Source organism: Pseudopipra pipra, chromosome 9, assembly GCF_036250125.1.
Source record: "Pseudopipra pipra isolate bDixPip1 chromosome 9, bDixPip1.hap1, whole genome shotgun sequence".
In the NCBI taxonomy this organism is placed as follows: domain Eukaryota; kingdom Metazoa; phylum Chordata; class Aves; order Passeriformes; family Pipridae; genus Pseudopipra; species Pseudopipra pipra.
The window spans coordinates 23,650,500-23,669,012 of NC_087557.1; the positions used below are offsets into that span (position 1 = coordinate 23,650,500).

At 37.8% G+C, this 18,513-nt stretch overlaps 1 protein-coding gene across 2 annotated transcripts in view; it reads left to right on the forward strand.

Annotated features, from left to right (window-relative positions):
- FAF1 (Fas associated factor 1) overlaps nt 1-18,513 on the forward strand; it is a 158,911-nt gene that overhangs the window by 12,849 nt on the left and 127,549 nt on the right. For both annotated transcript variants that reach the window (XM_064665251.1, XM_064665252.1), the window contains one exon: nt 8,012-8,080. In XM_064665251.1, the coding sequence (XP_064521321.1) occupies nt 8,012-8,080 (69 nt within the window). The remainder of the gene's footprint in view (nt 1-8,011; nt 8,081-18,513) is intronic.

Consider the following 18,513-nt stretch of genomic DNA (forward strand, 5'->3'; position numbering starts at 1 on the left):
GTATGTAGTGCATGTGGCTTTAACACTAGAATGTTAGCATGGGGCTTGGGAGGCTTGAGTTCATGTCTTGGCTCAGCTCATGGGCTTCCTAGGGATGTGCCTTCGTGGTATTCTGGAAGCAGAATTTGCTCCAGAGTGTTGAGAGTGTTCACAGTCTGCTGGAAACCGTTTGAAAGTGGTTAGTGTGGTGCCGAATTAGCTGGGTCTGCTGAGAAGTGGTTAGAGCTTCATGCTGCCAGTTCAGACTTTGTCCCCTGCTTGCTTTGTTCAGAAGGCTTGCACTCAGAGCATGGGCAAAGTTCACTGCTGTCTGCTTGGTGGCTATAGGTTGAAATGTCTTCTGTGACCTTCAGAAATACAGCTTTTTCTTCTCCCTCCTGTAGAAGGAGACTAATGCTTCCTTACTTCAGAGTTTTGCTTAAGGGGGTGCTCAAACAGTAGAATGATGAAGCTTGTAAATAGTTGGGTGTGGGAGTTAAAGTGCATTGGGCAAACTTTTTCCTGGCATATTTGCCTAAAACCCTTTCTTGATTTCTGATACTGGTAAGTGTATTAGTTTGTTTTTGCTAAACGAACAGCTGGCGAATCTGCTTAATTTTTACCAGATGGTCTTCTGAGTTATGTAAAAACAGAGAAACATTCTTATCTCTTCATTTAGAAGCTTACAGTAGGTGACCTTTCAGTCTGTGTCTTGGTCGATATGCCTGGATGTTGTTTTTTTCAAGTGTTTGTCTGAAACAGAAAGAAGTAAGAGTTAATTTAATAACTGTGGATGATTCATAATAAGAATAGTCTTGATATATCAGTAAGTTGTTGAAAGGTTAGAATGAGCAGAGATGCCACAGAAGCATATGTGTGTAGCTGGTGTTGCAGTCTGTGGAGGTGGTCCTGAGACAGGTGGAACTCTGAGATGAGAAGAGCTGAGGTACCAAAAAAATATAATTTGTGAGTGTCTGAATGTGCTTCATCTCTTGATAGCCCAGAGGGGAGTTATATATGGATCCTAAATTTGATATTGGGGTACTAAAACCTTTACTTGCTTGGCTGAGCATATTGGTTTAACTTTACCTGTTTTGGAGGAGCAAGTGTTATGCTTTGTTTCAGTTGCTTTGAAGTAACTGCCATTGCAACAGTGTATGTGTGAATTTAAAGAAAATTTTCTGACTTACTGATATGTCCTAGGTGAATTAGTGTTTTAAATATTTCTGGGTTTGAGTGGATACAATCTGTGGCTGCCCTTGGTGCTTTATAGCCTTGTAATTATTGTCTTTGTTTACTGAGCCATTCCGATAATGGATGGGGAAAGGAAGCAAGGTACTATGTTTGACTGTAGAAACAGTAAACTTGGGGCTAGGTCGTTTAAAAGCCCTACCTCCAGAAACCTGACTTACATTAGGAATTCTTAGAAAGGGAATTAAGGATTCTTCTAGAAGAAGTACTAGCCATATAGGGGGCTGCACTACTATGCCAGGAGATGGAGGGAGGCCAGTCTTTCACCCTGTACTGGTGACACCACTGCTACCAGGAGTACCATGTCCAATATCAGTCCCTCCACTGAGAAAGTAGAGCGAGTCCAGTGAAGGGTTACCGAGGAGGGGAGGAGGCTGGAGCATGTTTTGTTTGAAAGGTGAGGTTAAGGGAGCTGTGTTTGTGTAGCCTGGAAGAGAAAGCTAAGGGAGGATCTAGTTGCTGTCTCAGCTATACAGTGGGTGATAGCAGACAATACAGAATCAAATTTCTCTTGGAGTTGCACCGTCTGAGAGTGAGAGGCAGCAAATATAGGTTACAGCACGGGAAATTATAATTAAATATATTGGAAAAAATTTCCCAGTGAAGGTGGGGAAGCACTGGAACAAACTGCCCAGGAGAGGCTATAGGATCTCTGTTTTTGGAAATAGGCAAAACCTGTAAGAGAGTTGAAGTGTGTCTGTGAACTGATCTATCTGGTTTGAATTGAAGAGGTGAATAAAACAGCAAGGTAAATTTTGCTTATATTGCAGGGGAAGTATGGAAGGAGATAAGCAATATCTTTTGCTATATCTCATATGCAGAGAACAGCTCTGAGTGGTTTGTTGTTTTACTGACTTGGGAAGCTGAGCCATCCTTTTGAGCAGGTTTGTGGCCTGGACTCAGGAAGGGTTTTCCATGCTCCTAGGTTCTCTTATCCTGTGAGAGTAAGTTACTGAAGGGATAGTGAATTGATTTTTAACAATATGTGTTCTTTGCCAGCATTTCTGATTTCTCTTTAAATCTCGTATATCTTTGTGGAATAGAGTTAACTGTAGTTGTGTGCTGTATCTAGTGATATAAATTTATTTGGTGCTTTCAAAAGTAAGCTCTTCCTAGGGTGCTGTCTGTGCAGTTGCAGTGGATGGAGGTGTATTAATGCCAACTTCCTGGGTTTTTGGAGGTGATCTACTATTCTAGTAGATCTACTATTCTTCCTAGGTAGTCTGACCTGTTGAATCTTTTGAAGCCTTAATGCAGTTGTTTCTTTGGGCACCGTAGCTTTGTGTAAATATTGAAATGATGGAGACAGAGCTAAAGTTGCAACAAAATGCTGAAAGCTCTTTTCTCCTGTTTCACCTAGCACTGGAGGGTCTGTATTAGCTGCTTTGATGTCTGAGGACCAGGCAGCAGATTGAATCACGGTAGCTTAGTCTTATTTTGAGACAGATGGATGTGATATTAGTGAGAGGGGGGAAAAAGTCTGTAGTTGACAAGTGCTGTGACTCTACCCTGGAGATCGGTTATCTAAATTTGTTGCTGTTCTGGGTACCAAAAGCTATGACTCCAATTTTATCCTTTTGGTTCTGCGGACTGAGCATGGTACCTGTATTTGTGTCTGCCCTAAATTGCTGCAGGAGGCTGCAGCTGAGGATGTTACCTGCAGAGTGTATGGGGAGGTTAGTTAGGCACAAAGTGAGGGGTTTTTTTTTCATCTGACTGTTACAGGAGAGAGTGGTGCACCGTGTAATTCACAGCCATCTGTCTGCCTGATTTTAATGGGCCTGAACCTGTTGTGTGAAATGCTCTAGGCCTAGTTTGGGTTAGCTTTGAGTCGGGCCCTTTTTGGAGAAAATATGGCTACTGTTGGTAGCCAGAGGAAATAGGGAATTGTTCAACAGGAATGTTGAGGGAGACAGACGTCTAAGTCCTCCATATCCAGCTACTGGCCAAATGTGGCCTTCTAGATACTTTTGACTGCTGCATTTTGCCTCGGCGAGAAGGGGAATAATGCCACAGGTGAGACAGATTCTGCCTTGCTGCCAAATACCATTTGCTCCCAGCTTCTGTGCAACAACTGCCACCCACTGTCTGTGAGGGCAACAGTACCCTGACTCTGTCTTTGAGTCAGCAACAGCTGCTTGTTGCTCTGGCGGCTGGTGCAGCAGTAACAGCCCAGCTCTCTGTGTTGGGAGCAGCAGTTGTCCCTTCCAGCTCCGCTGTGGAACAACTGCCTGGATCCCTGCAGCAGGTGCTGGAGGAGCAGCTGCTGCCAGATGGGGAAGGCAGCTGCTTGCCTGGGATGTGGAGGTAGGCTGAAGCCTGTGCTGTTGAGGTGGGGGGTCACAGAGGGTCCCAAAGCCCAGATCCAGCTGTTACGGCTGCTGGGATCAGACCACACTGCAGGGCATTTAGAAGAGCGAATCTGTCGTCCTGCTTTGTGGCTTTCTGGAAGCGGCTCCTGGGTTTGTCTCAAATGCCTGGAAGTCTGTCTGCCCTCCAACTTTTCTCCTACTGAATTGTCTCCTCAGTGACTACTTTGCTTCTTTTATATAACAGTGATTAAGGTTACTGTGCCAGTTAACTAGGACCACTAATGGTTATCTGTGAAAATTTCCAAGGGTAGGGTCTCCACTGCTAAGGTGATGTGAAGCTACCTGGAAAAAAATGTGGAGAGAAGCACTTCGAAGTTGTGTTATGTACAAATCCCAATCTGCCTGATGGAAACACTTACCTGGCCTGGAAAAGCAGGATGCTAAGAAAATTGTTTTAACATTCAATAACTTTGTCTTCAGAATCTGATTTTATGTATTCAGTGCAAAAAAAATAGTTTTCTCATTTTCACATTCATTTTCCTCTTATGTGGTCTGGAAAAGCACTGAAGTGATTGCAAGAGTCTCTGGAGCTGGAGCTGTGAATGGTGAAAATGCTATTCTAGATTTAGAAGAAATGCAGAGAGAAGGAGGAGAAGGACCTTCTGTCTTTTCCTTTGTCCTCCAAGAAAATTTCTTTGGTTTCTTTCTGATGTGTAAAGGTTTACAAATCAGTGAGCCTTAAAGGTTTTACCTTTTCTGTGGTGGTTTGCTTCTTTCAGTTTGATGACTTAGAGGATGTGCTGGTTGTTGATTGAATAAAGAGCTAGTTGTATTCAGGCAGGAATTTTCTTTTAAAATACTGAACGCCTTTTATTAGGTAGGTCTCTCAGAAAAATAAAGCTGAATAAAATGTGTGAATCAAAAACAATTCCCCACTTTACTTGCTTAATAGCAAAGATATATTTTTGTATATTTAGAGCTCATCTACTTCGATATATTTTTGAAGGTCTTTTTTCCCCTTCTGTCTGCACATATTTAACGTCTTTTTTTCCTGTTAAATTTTTGTTTGTTTGTTTCTCGCTTGGATAGAATGAAAGGCATAAACATGAGGGGAAAAAAAAGTCTTTGTCTTGTAAATAATTAAACCCTCTCTTTTAGTCTGCCTTCCTGGATAAGTAAGGCATATAGCCTTAAGGTGCCAGGTGTCCCCTGGACTTGTACCAATGAAATGATTTCAAATCTAATGAAAATACAGCCAGGTGACATGGAAAGAGTCCATTAAGAGAAGCTCTTATAAATATTCCAGCCATAGGAAAAGCTAAAATCAGCCCTTGCAATGAGGGATGAGAGACAGTCTCAGGAAGAACCAGACTTTTTTAATTCTGTTGCTCACAGAACCTGTTGGTTTCCTGGGTGTGTTTCCCTAAAGAAAACAAAGGCAGAAGCAGGACAGGTTGTTCTGAGACTAACCTGTCACTGCAGTCTTTGACATCATGTCACACTTGCCAGTGAGGGGCTGCCTGTCTTGTGTGCTTAATTTCATAGGGAAAATCAAAGACACGCAAAACAAATGATTTTAATTTATCTTGCATGACATGATGCAGTTAAAAAGGAAGCAACTTCAGTTTTTGGTTGGTGGGAGTTTTTGGTCATACTGATGGCTTATGACTTGATACAGGGATTTGTATGTTGTAGTGTGTAGTGTCTGAATGTTGAAATATTGAAATAATAAGATTCTAAAGACTCTGCTGCAGCTGTAACATTAACAGGGTGTTGAGGAAGATCTTGGAATGTCTGTTTTGTGGTTACATTGATAAGTAGCACTCATTTTTTTCACTGTTGTAATTCAGAAATGTTTGTTTTCTGTTTTATTGACAACTAGCAAAAATGGTCCATCTGGAAGGTGAAATCTTAGTTTAAGAACTCCTCCAAATCAAATGTTAGAAGGGATTGTAAAAATGATGCAAAGATTTTAACCAAAACTGCTTGTCTCAGGTATTAAGAATTCGGATGATTTTTGTTTTCAGTTTGTGTTTACACCTGTCTATTCTTGTTACACAGTGATTCTGCATTGCTAAGAGAGCAAGAGCAGGCTTCTGTTTTAGATTGTAAATCATCAACAAGATGATTTAGGAAGGATGCAGGCACAGAAGTGAATTAGTTGTTTAATTACTCTGCCCTTACTGTGATAAGTTAACTCCTTTCACTGTGTGACTCTGGGAGAAGGGTAAGCTAATTTTCTTTAGTTTTTCTCAAAATAAAAGTATGCTAAAGTGAGCTGAATTGATTTGCAGTTAGTATGAGCTAAGAGTGGGCATATGGAGAGTTGAAAGTCAGCTGAGCAGTAGGGCTGATATAAAGAAGGGGCAACTAAAACCAGTATTTGAGCTCTGAATTCTGGGTACCATGTCCTCAACTTCATCTACACAGCCCAGGGTTGAGAACAACACATTGTTAGTCAAGTAGTTCTTGCAGATTGGAACATGGTGTAGTTCTTCAAAAGGTCATGCAGATTTTGCAAGGCTGATAAATGAGAAATAGGAACTCTTAATTTCTGTGATGACCAGATTAAGTGTACTTAATGTAAACAGAATCTCAGGCTGTCACTTCTGCAAAACTTTTTTTTTCAAAGACTACTTTGTGGCAGAGACATCAACCTCAGTTTTAGTGGCGGGTTGTTGGTAGTGTGAGCCCTCCTGTGATTTCAGAAATGACAAGCTCAAGCCCTGCATTCCTTGAGCTTACCTGTCATAAATGGCTATAAATATATAAAGATTTGCTAGGTAATGTGTTGAAATGTTGTCTCATTTTTAACTTCAGAAGTAACTGCAAGAAGTAATGGACAAAAAAGTAAAAATTATGCTTTGGAAGAGCAAAATGTTTTTTTAGCACTCCCAATGCAAAGTGGGTGAAATTCACTATTAACATGATGTGAGCAATGGAAGAAATTTTGTCTTGTTACAGAGAGAATCAATCTGGCCACGAGAGCATTGGGTGTCAATAGAAACTGCTGCCTCCCTTCTGCAGGCAAAATTGTCCCTGATTTCATCCTGTGGTCCTTGTGGTCCTCCAGACTGGTCCACTTTTGTTGACATACCGCACGTTGTGCTTTGTCAGTGTGGAATTTGGGAAGAGAGGATTGAATTTCTCTGTGATTTCTTCTTTTTATGTCTTCATTGTTGGAAACTGGGAGAAAAGTCAGAGCATGGGAAATATATAACCTGGTGGCTTTTTATGTCTTGGGAGGAAAAAAAGTGTCTGGCCTCCTCTTATCACAGAAAGGGGAAACAGGACTATATGTCTTTGGAATCAGGAAAACTGATCTGTTTGCTGCTGCTATCTAGCTTTGTATTATTACTGTTAAAAGGTTTGTTTTGTTGTTTTTTTTTTAATCAGTTTTATATAAATGTTTTATGTAACTCTGTGGTAGAGCAGAAGAAGCACGATCATGTTTCAGATCTTGTAAAACTCTGAACTCCTCTTGTGTTCTTGAATACAGAGCACAGCTTTGGTTAGGATACAAGATAAATTCCAGGAAAAAAATATTTCCTTTTTTCTCTTCTGGTGAAATACATCAGATATCCTTCAATGTGAATGGTAGCAAATATGTGGCAGAATGAATAGTGATGCTCTGGCTGCTGAAGTGAATAGTTGAAAGGGTATGGGTATCAAAAAAAGGCAGCAGGATGCTGCATCACAGTTTTTGCTGAGTAGAGGTGCTCTTATATTTGGAATTAAGCTCATTTTACAATATAGTTTAGTGGGGTGTTAGCATTACCTAAAAATGCTGTTGTATTAGATTTCTTGAACTAGAGTATAGGGTTAGAACAATATGCAAGCGTTTTGTTTGAAATGAAAATGTAAATATTTCATTATATAGTCTTACTTTTAAATAGTTTCACAAGGGGTGCTCATTTGTACGTGCAGTAGTAGGTTGATCACTTTGATCATCAGAAATTCATAATTGCCACCATCTTTTCCTCTTACATTGCACTGAGTAATACTCAAGAGTGAGTAGGGGTATAAGATGATGGTAGAGGCAGTAGGGTTTATATAATGTGTTCCTGGCTTTAGACAAAATATTTCAGCTATTTTAAACATCATTTTAAAGTATTAAGTTTTTTTGTGCTCCCTTTTGAAGTAGTGCTTCACAGTTTTGAATGTGGAATTCTCAAAACACCTTTATGGGACAGCACTGTTGTCCTAATTTTACAAGTAACTACTTTATCTTGCTTCCCTGGGTGGCTTGCTCAAGGTTACACAAGAATCCTCTGGTGGAACAGGGAATTACGTCCAAATGTTTGATGTTTAAAACTTGAAATCCTGATTTCTGCATTACCCTTTCCTAACAAAAATGAAAGACCTATGCCTTTCCTGTCATTCTGCTGAAATTAATTAAATTATAAGTGTTAATACTCTGATTTTGATCAATGCTTTTAATTCTGTTTACTGCTTCTTTTCATTTTTAGGCCTGTACTGGTATTGAAAATATTGATGAAGCTATAACGTTGCTTGAACAAAATAACTGGGATTTAGTGGTAAGTATTCTAAGAAAATGACTTCATAGATCAACCCCACGTAACAGTGACATGCCATCCTGCTGAGACAGCTGGTAGCTTTATTTCAAATTTGGGTGTGTCTTTAATGGCTGGGGCAAGCAGGTTGTTGTGTGCAGACTGTTTCTGTTAAAGCCTCATCACTAAGTAAACATTATACTGGGTTGTACACCCTGATCTCTCTACCCTGCTCTGCTCTGGTTGTCTTCAGGCTATTTTGATTTCTTTCTTGTCCTCTGAATCCATGTTTCATACTGTGTTTAGTATCCTTTTAAAGGTATCATTTTTTAAGAAGTATTATTAAGGGTACCATTCTTAGAAGACTTCTTATGTATACACACATGGGATATTGAGGATTTAGGTGCCTTTGTAAGAAATGGAAGGTGAAACAACTTCTTCAATTTTTCATGTGCTTTTAGTTTAAAAATAAGATCATGGCTCTTCTATTGTTAGTGGCTATGCAGAATTGAGTCAGATTATTAAAGCCATAACTTATTTAGATTTGGTGCTATCCAGATACCATTAAACACAAACAGAAAAACAACAAACATCCTAAAAAAGCTGTCATCTATTTATTTTGTAACAAGGTTCAATGTGCAGAGAAATCGGAGGAAACCAATAAACCCAGGCAAAATAGTCTTAGATATTTTAAGACTCTGCATAGGATTAGTAAATAAAGAAACTACTAATTTTATTAAGATTTAAAAGTGTAAAAAAGAACAAACTTAATTAAAAAGCAAGTGATCTTCCTTCAAATATGATTTTGTCCTTTTTATTTTTCTTTTTTTTTTCTTTCCCAAATGAACTTTAGACCAGTCCAAATTATCAGAAAGTTATAATTAAAAAATACTAGATTTTCCAAAATAGGCTATGGTGACAGTGTCAACTGTCTGCCACAGTGTATTTCCAGCATATTTTTTGGAATGCTCCCTAATGTTTTATTAATTTCAAACTAAGTATCACAGAGGTTAGGGCGGGGTTTTAAATTGAGTTTGTTAGAATGAATATTGTGTTTCTTTTAAGGCAAAATGATTGAAATGACATATAGTATTGTAACCTATTGTAAAAAAACCAATAAGTACTCACAACACTTGAACCTATGTGTTAAAATGAATACAGTCTTTATTTTGCAACATATCATGGTATAACCACAAGTGAGACACCAGTGAGCAAAAGGGGAGTGCCTGTCATCAGTGGCTTCAGCCAGAAAAACCCAAGTGTGTGTTGACAGAGTGGTAGAGTTAAAACATCTTTTGTCATAGCAGTTTGTTGTAGCATGAGCTGGTTTGAAAACTAAAATGTTTACTGGAAGGCAAGGAATAAGCCTTTTGCATTCTGTTTGGCTTGTGAAGTTCCCCAGCACAATACATTAAGTCAGCTGGATGTGGTTTTGGGGGATTTATAAATTGTCTCCTTTACAATATAAATGCTCACGGGTTGGGTTGAATGAGAGAACTGCAATGAAGAATGATCAGAACAAAAAAGTCTCTTCTGAGACTCCAGAATGAGCAGAAATTAGAGTGAAATATCTAAAGCTATGACAATGGCTATGAGAATACCTTTAAATACTGAATTTTATTAGTGATTACTAAATGATCTAAAGTAGAATATGGTGGGAAAAGAAGTAATGACCCAAAAGTGCCAGCTTAAAAAAGGCATAGGGAAAGTGAGAAAGGATGAAAAATTAGAGATGCAAGAGCTACTTGAGGAAAGTACATAAATATGGAAACTAAACAGAAGATGAATGAGAAGGGTGTCTATGAAAAGGAAATGGTAAGTTGTGGAAAAAAAAAAACAGTACTGGAGAGAGTGTAAGTGAAGAAGATGCCCTAAGGGTCTGTCAGTAGTAGGACACTGGCTTCTTTTTGTTAAAAGCAGCCTTCTTGTGAAAAAGGGAGTGAAATCCAAATCATGCCAGTCTAACAGGGAGATAGAAGCAGAAGAGTGAAGAAAGAGAAGATAAAAGAAATGTGATTGTAATAAGAAAAGGAGCGCTGGCTTGAGAGAATCAAACATCTCTGTTAGGCAAGGGATCTTAGCACTTCAAAAGTACTTGAAGAAAGGCTCAGGACCTATGAGAAATGTAGCATTTTTTGTTTTAGAATGAAAAATGTATGATCCATATGTGGTGGTGGTTTTTTTGTGTGTATATGTTAGGGATTTTTATACCTTTGATACAGCAGTCAAGTACAGATGCAGTGCCAAGAAACTGGGAAGGAGAGAGGGCTTTGTTTTAATTCAACCAAAAGGTCTTGGAGTTTTTTAGTTGAGATGGAAAATTAAAAAAATCCTTTTTTTTTTTTTTGGCACTAAATATGTCATTCAATTTAGAACAAAACATTTTTTTTTATTTGTAAGGAAAACAAAACTTGTAGGACTTGGTTCATGGATTATGAAGAAAGTAGTGAAGTAGTGATGATTTTGGGGGGGGTCCTCCATTATCCTTTGGCTCTCAGTAGGTAAATAGGAAGAATATCATCTCTGTCATCTCTAATTTCACTTTGTTTGTGCATCTGATTCAGAGGCTTTTAAACATGGATTCCTTTACTTCCATGATGTTGGAAGTAAAATCAGAGCTCAATGTTTGATCAGGAAATCTTCTGTGAGAGATCCAGGATAGTAAGAAGTAGAAAGCTGAGCAAATCCCGTTAGGATCTTGTCAACCAAAGTTCAGGGGCACTCTTGCAGCAATAGGGGGAAAACCCAAAAACATAAGTTAAGGAAGTTCTTATCTTGAACAGATTGCTTGCTTGCTTTTCATTCAGGCTGTCTATATCTCAATTCCATTTTCCTGTTTGGGGAAAAAAGCCACGCACTATCAGAGGCTGTGCAGGGGACCCAGGTTGAAGAATCCCTTGGGCACCTGTTGCTTCTTGAACTCTTTGACACTCAGCTCAAGGGCATTGTTATTTCTCTGGGACTTCAGCCAAAACAACCAAGAGCAAGCAGTCCTGGGGAGTTGGAAAGCAGAAGGATCCCAAACAGAAACAGGGAAGTAGTACTGACATGGGCTGACAGAGAAGTACATCAGAATGCAGAGAGAGAGCAGAGGTTATAAAGTTCACAAAACAAGTTTCTTATGTTGTGCTACAAGTATTACGTGTTTGTGTAAGCTTTTCTAAGGATTACTTTGTTTGCACTGAAGCTATATTCCTGCTGCTTATTATATCCATACTTTTTTGCCCCCCTGGTCTTGCTAGATTTTAGTATTAAGGTTTAAAATGTCACCAATGTCTTTACTATTATTTGAGTGTTACTGTGTTTGGTATCTTTTTGTTTTTGTTTTACCCTTAAGCAAAGCCAAACCTGGGTTAAGTGTAAGGAACTCCTTTCTTGGTTTAGTTTTTCTAATAGCCACTTTTTTTTTTTTTTAATTAAGAATCAGAGTTCCATTTTCTTTTTGGCTTAGAACTGAAACATCAGCTTCCTATTTTTGAACTTCCAAAGATTACTCACCCCCAATTAGAAGTCTTCACCCGTACTCCTCTATACGGGATACTCTAAGACAGGATAAGTTACCGTTAATTTATCTTCAACTTGGTACTAAATAAACTGGATTTAAATGTCTCATTGTTGGATTTGTTTTATAGTGTTCAAATCATGTTTGTAGCTGCTTGAAGCAGTATAGCAAACTGTATTTCATAAAATGTTTGGTTCCTTGGCATTGTTTAAGTGCTTAAAATCAAATGGACCATAAGAGTGCTGCAGAGGAATTCATATTTGGTAACAGTGTATGAATTGCTTGGTGGGATCATGAAGTGTAATTTTGCCAATAATTAGTTCCCCTTTGTTGCATGTGACTTGGCCTTTGTGGTGGTCTGGTGCATATAGAGCAGCTTAGGGTTTTTCTGTGTTAGAACACTGTAGCCTAATTACAGGGCTTATTATAGGTCGGGCAACGAAATGTTTCAGATGTTCTGTGAGATACAGAAGATCAACATAGATAATATAATGATTTCTTCAAGCATTCATCTTTATGAAACTGTTCTGCTCTAAATGGATCCAGCTCTCTTAAGCTTAGAGGGTTGCTGATATGTTATTTCCTGAGTGTCATTTCTTTCAGCTCTATTAATTTGCAGTAATTTTTAACGTCTGAGAAAGCAGAAGTTAGGAATTTCTGTCCGTTGTAAAGTCTGGTGGTTTCACAGCTTGCCCATTTAAACTCTGATCTTCTGTTTTCGCATGTGAAGGTAAAAATTATGGTATAAATATATCTTCAACTTTGTGTAAAAAACAATAAAATAAAAGTGTGAAAAATACCACCTGTGTGTCTGTTGCAATGATGAGGGTACATATTTAAAGGAGATGACCCGTTAGTGCGTCTACGTGACCTCATGTAGTGTGGACCATCTGTGAGGTTATCTCACAGATGATATCTCTTTGCTGTCCTGAAATCCAGTGCTTGCATCTGTGCATGAGGCTTGGTCTGCTCTACCTTTCACAGATTTAATGAAAAACTCAAGTCCTTCATATGTAGCATGACTTTATATTCTGTACTGGTAATCAGAACAGGATTTTTGAATGAAAAGCAAGTATTCATCACACTTAATTTTCTACTTTTTCCAAGGTGACCATTTCTATTGTTACTCCTGATCACTGGTTTAAAATTATTTTTATTTCATGCCTTTTCCAATAGACATTGTTATGTAGGTACTGTTTAACATTGCTTTAAGAAGAAAATAAAGTTCATCAAAATAACAGAGGAGAGGGGTGTTTGTTATCCCATGTTCACTTTGTTTGTAAATGTGTGTATAATGATTATATGTATAAAAAAAAAATCCGTTTTTTATTTTCAAAATGACCTTTGTGCCTTCCTGCTGTACTTGGCTTGGTTGTTCTGTATTCTGGTAGGGGATCAAAGCACAGTATAACTTCAGTGAAACCACCAGCTTAGTGCACCTGGAGATGTGATGACTTGCAGTTCCTGTCATACTCTGGTTCAGGAATCCGATGACAAAAGGCAATTCTGTACCTTTGAAAAAGAAATTATATATTTGGAATACATTTTTAAGTAAAGCTTCAGCTCTCAACTATAGTTTTTAATTTTGAATGGATAACTTACACAGTGTACGAGGGCTTTTTGCATCTTGCTTGTAAACTTCTTGAAGAATAGTTCCTATTGGCCAGACAAGATTTTTTTTTTTACTGTGAGTACTAATTTTGTATATATTTTCTTCTTTGTAATGTCTTTTGGAAAAAGTAACAAACAAAAACAACAAAAAAAATTGAACTGAGTAAAATGAGGTAGGACATGGCAATTTATCTTTTTTATTTCTCTTGGAGGTGCCCATTTAGGTGGAATTCCTAGCAAAAAATGGGCCATTGGGTCTTGACAGTTATCAACAATCTGTTATTTGTATCTCTTACTGCTTTCTAACCATTACCTTAATTCTGTTTACAGCATGTAGCAAATTTCAGTCCAAGTTGGTAAAACCAATACACTGACTATGTCTTCTGTCTCTTTTTCTCTCTGGTTTGCCCTGCTGCAGCTTTGATGTGGTATCTCTCTGTATGATTTTTTTATTGATTGGAATTAGCCTGCCTCCAGAAACTAGGTGATTAATTTAAGTTTGGCACACAGCCATTTCTTTTCCTTAAATGTGAGATAGTGTTGTCATATGTTTAGCAGCTCTCTTGTTTCCTTACAAGCAGGCTGTGTTTCAGTGGCTGGGAACCAGGACTTCACATCATGGTGATCATGTTCATCACATTTTACCTCGTATTGTGTTCTAGTGAGAAGTTCAGGGTTTATTCCTCTCATTAAGACTAGATCTGAGGGATTTTCCCTGTGAGGAACAAGGGCTTGTCTGTGCCTTAATAACATTCTCCCCGTGGCCAAATAAACAGTCACATCTGCCTGTGGGAAGCAGAGGTTTGTATCCCAATTTTTTTTTAAGGAGCTTTTAAAGTCTTCTTTTAGGACATGTGTTCTCTTGTGGATCTTGGTGTCCTGTGGAACATGTTATTGCCAGCTCAGTTAGTTTATGGCCCCTGTTACAGCAGTGAGTTGCCTGTACAGCATTCACAACCCTGCTGCCAGCAGAGCAAAGGGAGAAGGAAGGTCTGAGTTAGGTAGGTCTGAGTCTGTGTTGGTGGATGGTCACCCCACTGGTGGAGGTGTCCCGTGGGCAGGGTGCCTGTTCTCCAGGAAATACAGGAGTTGCAGGTTTCTTGTGTGTCCAACTGCAGCCTTAATCTCTCCTGGTAGGACACAGTTGTATGTGGACTTTTCTTTCACAAAGGACTGTAGAAATCCCTTTTGGAAGTCTTTAATATATTTTTTTTAACTTAGGGATCCCTACTTGCAAAAATTGTTGTATTTCTCATTCTCTGTATTTCCAGCTTTTTGCAGTTTCCAAAGGGACATTTCTGTGTCTTTGAGTAAGCTCAGATGCATGCTGTATATTTTACCCAGCTGGGTGGTAGCAAAGATGACTAGCTAATTCTTAAAAACAACATGAGTATTGAATTAATTGTATTTGTTAACTTTCAAATGCCTTAATCTCAGGTAAAACAGATGTTTCCTTTTCATGTATTTTCTGCATCGAAGACTATATGAAATATGCAGATCTATAGGGAGTCGTAATCACAGTATGGCTTTCCATGGTATGCACATTCATCTATTAAAAAAACAAACCCCTAAAACCCACCATTAATACATGTGAGGAGATTAAAATTCTTTACTTGCAGAATGCAAAACAAGTGTGCCACTTTGTCAGCTCAGTGAAGTGCTTCAAGGAAGGAAGATTACCTCTGCTAGCAGCAAGGTAGCCCAGTCTTTGTGATCTTACCAAAACCAAACTGCTGATTTCTGAGGCTTTTAATAACAGCAGTAGTTGATACTTCAAGAGATGCAGGGAAGTGTTCAATATGTTGCCATTGTGACTGTAATTTCATGTGACTTTGACCAGAGCAGAGATTGCAGCTGATCCTGTTGTGTCCTGTATAAAACAGTTTGATTGAAGACTGTTTGAAACAGTAGAATCACAACTTTAAATGTGTTTTCTTTAGTGCTGTTTCATGTATGCTTTGTAGTTTTGATTCATCAGAATTCATCACACTGATGATTGAAAGAAGGTGTATAACTTTCCCATAGGGTAAAACTGGTATAACCTTTTGGATGAAAACCCTTTGGTTCCTATTAAACTGGAATAATTCTTCAGCCTCTATGAAGAAATCCATAGCTTTTACCCCTTCACAGTTCTAGCAAATATAGTACTTAACTTGCAATAGAGTAGATAGTTTTCTAGACATGAAGGAGATTATGTTAATGTAAAATAGTTTATTTTGTTTCATAACTATTGACTGTAATTTTTCTAATGGGAAAAAACCTGCTTTATTCATGGAAGGATAACAAAGAGATTGAGATTGTGTTTTAAGGCTGTATTTTTTTGCTGTGATGATGCATATGAAATTTTAATTCTCATTCTGGTCAAAAAGTGAGTTGGAGAAGATTTTTAGGTAAAACTTTGCAGTCAACAAGTAAAAAGTAAGATCTGTCTCTCCTTTTCAAATAAAAGATGGGATTTAGTTACTTATAAAATGAGCTCCTTTACTTAAGTTTTTCTTGCATAGTGATCAAACAAGCAACAGGACTAATAAAATTAGACTTCTGTTCTTAGCAAAAGACTCTTATTTCTTGTAATAGAGAGTTTTGTGTTCTGCAAATAAAAAAAAAAGGCAGCACCTGAGATCCCAGTAGTGCCTGGTAGTATTGTTGTAGCTCCACATATGCATAACCCACCTGCCTTAGGTTTTACAAATACTTGTTTTCAGAGGTTGCTACCTCTGTATTGGTAGTTTCTATGAAGATTGCTTAGCATTAATTTGTCCTGCAACATTCAAATTTAAGAGCAAATTTCTAGAATATATTAATAGCGAAGTGGCAGGTGTGAGGTATCTGTAGTTTATTACTCTGAGTAGTTGAACTGAAAATTGCACACATCTTATAAACATGTGTTTGACAAGTGTTTAGTCTGTCATTGAATCATGCTGGGACTGTGTGAGTAGGAAAAATCTAAGTAAATTATTGAAGAACCAGCATCTGTGCCAATGCTGTGACTGTTGTGAGGTAACTATCCCCAACCTGTGCATTTTAGTGTTGCCCTTCAAAGTTACATAAAATAATCAGGAGGGGGTAGAAATGTGGGTTCAGTACATAGGTATTTCTTCAGGCATAGCCTTTGATTTATCTGACTTTCCTGCTGTCTAGCTTAATGTTTTAACTAGTAAAAAAATATGTTTTGATATTCAGCAGAAGCATTCCTTTCTGTTAAGTTAGAAGGTGAAGCAGTGTTAGGGTCAAAGTTGTGACATAATGACTAAAACCAAGGTACATGTATGTGTGTCAAAGTGGCAGACACCTCATGGTCTACTCTTCCTTTCTAGATGAATGAAATTTGAGTGGGTAATTCAGAGTAGCTTATTTTCCTTTATTGCTGCTGATATAGAGTCTCAGCTCAGGTAGGTGCAGATCCCTAAGCTTCTTATAAATCTGGACATGTTCTTTACTTTCATTATGCCAGGAAAATACATTGAGTTATGAATTTATTATTGAGATAGCACTTTGTTTGAGGAATTAGACAGTGACAATATAAAATTAAGGAACTGTGCAAAATGTAGGGTTTTTTCTCTCTCAGAATTATAGAAGTATATCTTAACTGTTGAAAGGCTTCCTAGTGCATTTAGGCATGTTGTAGGAGTGACAGGAAAAAATTTGCTGAAGCCACCAAAGAAGTAGGGAGAAATGGGAAACCACATCTAGAGTGCTAATTGTGAACTATTTCAACGCGTGCTCTCTTGCTGATGAAGTGAATCATCTGTATGAATGTATTCATGTGGCATTTTTTGATGAAATGTTAATTTTTTGCTTTATTAGCAATTCTATTGTTTTGCAGCTTTTCATGAAGTATATTTGTTGTAAAGAAAGCAGGCTGAAATAAAGCAGAATGCATAGAAGACATTTCATTGTAGTTCAATTACAGTTTTTGGTTAAATTTTAACCACGATGGGGACAAATGTTGGCATTCTGTGTAAACTTTGTGGGTGTAACTTCACGTCTAGCACTTGGAAATACTTTCGAGACTTGCAAAGCTGGGAAAAAGCCAGCAAGTACAACACAAGCTACAGGAAAAAGCTGACTCATTCCTTTGCCTTGAAAAGCCTGCCAAAAATAACAAAGGTAGAGGTTGCTTCTCTTACTACTGGGGCACAATTAGTAACTTTATTATTGAAATATTATTGAATTTATTTAAAAATCCAAACCAAATAGTATTTTTTATAACTGAAACTCACAGCAGTCAGTTTTTTGTTAAAGTAATGGTTTCAAAGTGGTTGTGTACGTAGGAAGGCGATAGTGTATCTTGTTTGTAAAAAGCCTCTGGTCTAAAGTAATTGGTGTTTCTGCAGAAGGTTTCATGGAATTTCTTGTTTAGAATAACACAGCTCAAACTTGCCTGTAACAGGCGAGATTTGGTAGTTGTTTAAAGCTGCTCAGAAGCCACATTTTCCTGCTTGGGAATCTCACAGTCTGATCTCGATGTTTTGGAGCAGAAAGAAGTGATGGTATTACAGCTGGTTTCAGTAAACCTTTATTGTATTAATCCAGATTGACTACAGTATTTGACTAATATTTACAGTATGTTTTTGTCAGCACCAGTTGGTGAAACTTCTGCTGCTTATTCTGGAACTTTCTACTTTTTTTGTTTTATTGTTGTTAATTGATGGCAAGAAAAATCTGTGTGTGGTTTTACTCTATCTGGTTTCCCAAAGTCACAGTATCAGCAGGTCAGAACAAATGTGATTAGGGGAGCATTATTTCAAAGCATTTACTGTTGTTACTGCAATATATGCATGTAGCAGAGCCCTGTGAGTTAGTTTCATTATAAGAAATGCTTCTGTGCTCAAAAGGAACTAATAAATCTTTGCACTTCTGTTTTGCTTTGCCGTTGTGTATGAAAGTGTGTTCCTTTGTCATGCAGATTTATGGTTTGGAAGCAGTTTGAAACTCACTTTTGCTTTTTAGGTCTTTTCATGGATGCTTTGTCTCATTAATGCTTTCCTTTATGCCTTATCATTTAATTATTTGTTTTTCCTCTCTGGATAACATTTGTTCAGTTTTGGGTTTTGTTTCCTTTTTTTTTTTTTTAAGCTCGCAATTGTAGAAGGCATTTGGAGTTCTGTCATCCATTTATTTTGTTGGAATGCCAAATAAAAAGTGTATTTTAAATCTTTAGGATAACAAATTTATCAACAAAAGCAACAAAATTAAAGTAAGAATACTGTATGTCAGGGATAATATCACATTTAGCCCAAATTAGGAGTAGAATTATTTGCAATGGAATGACAATTATAAACAGAGACCCTTTAGTGACCCTTTCTGTGCTGTCGAAATATAAAATACAAAGGATAAGAAA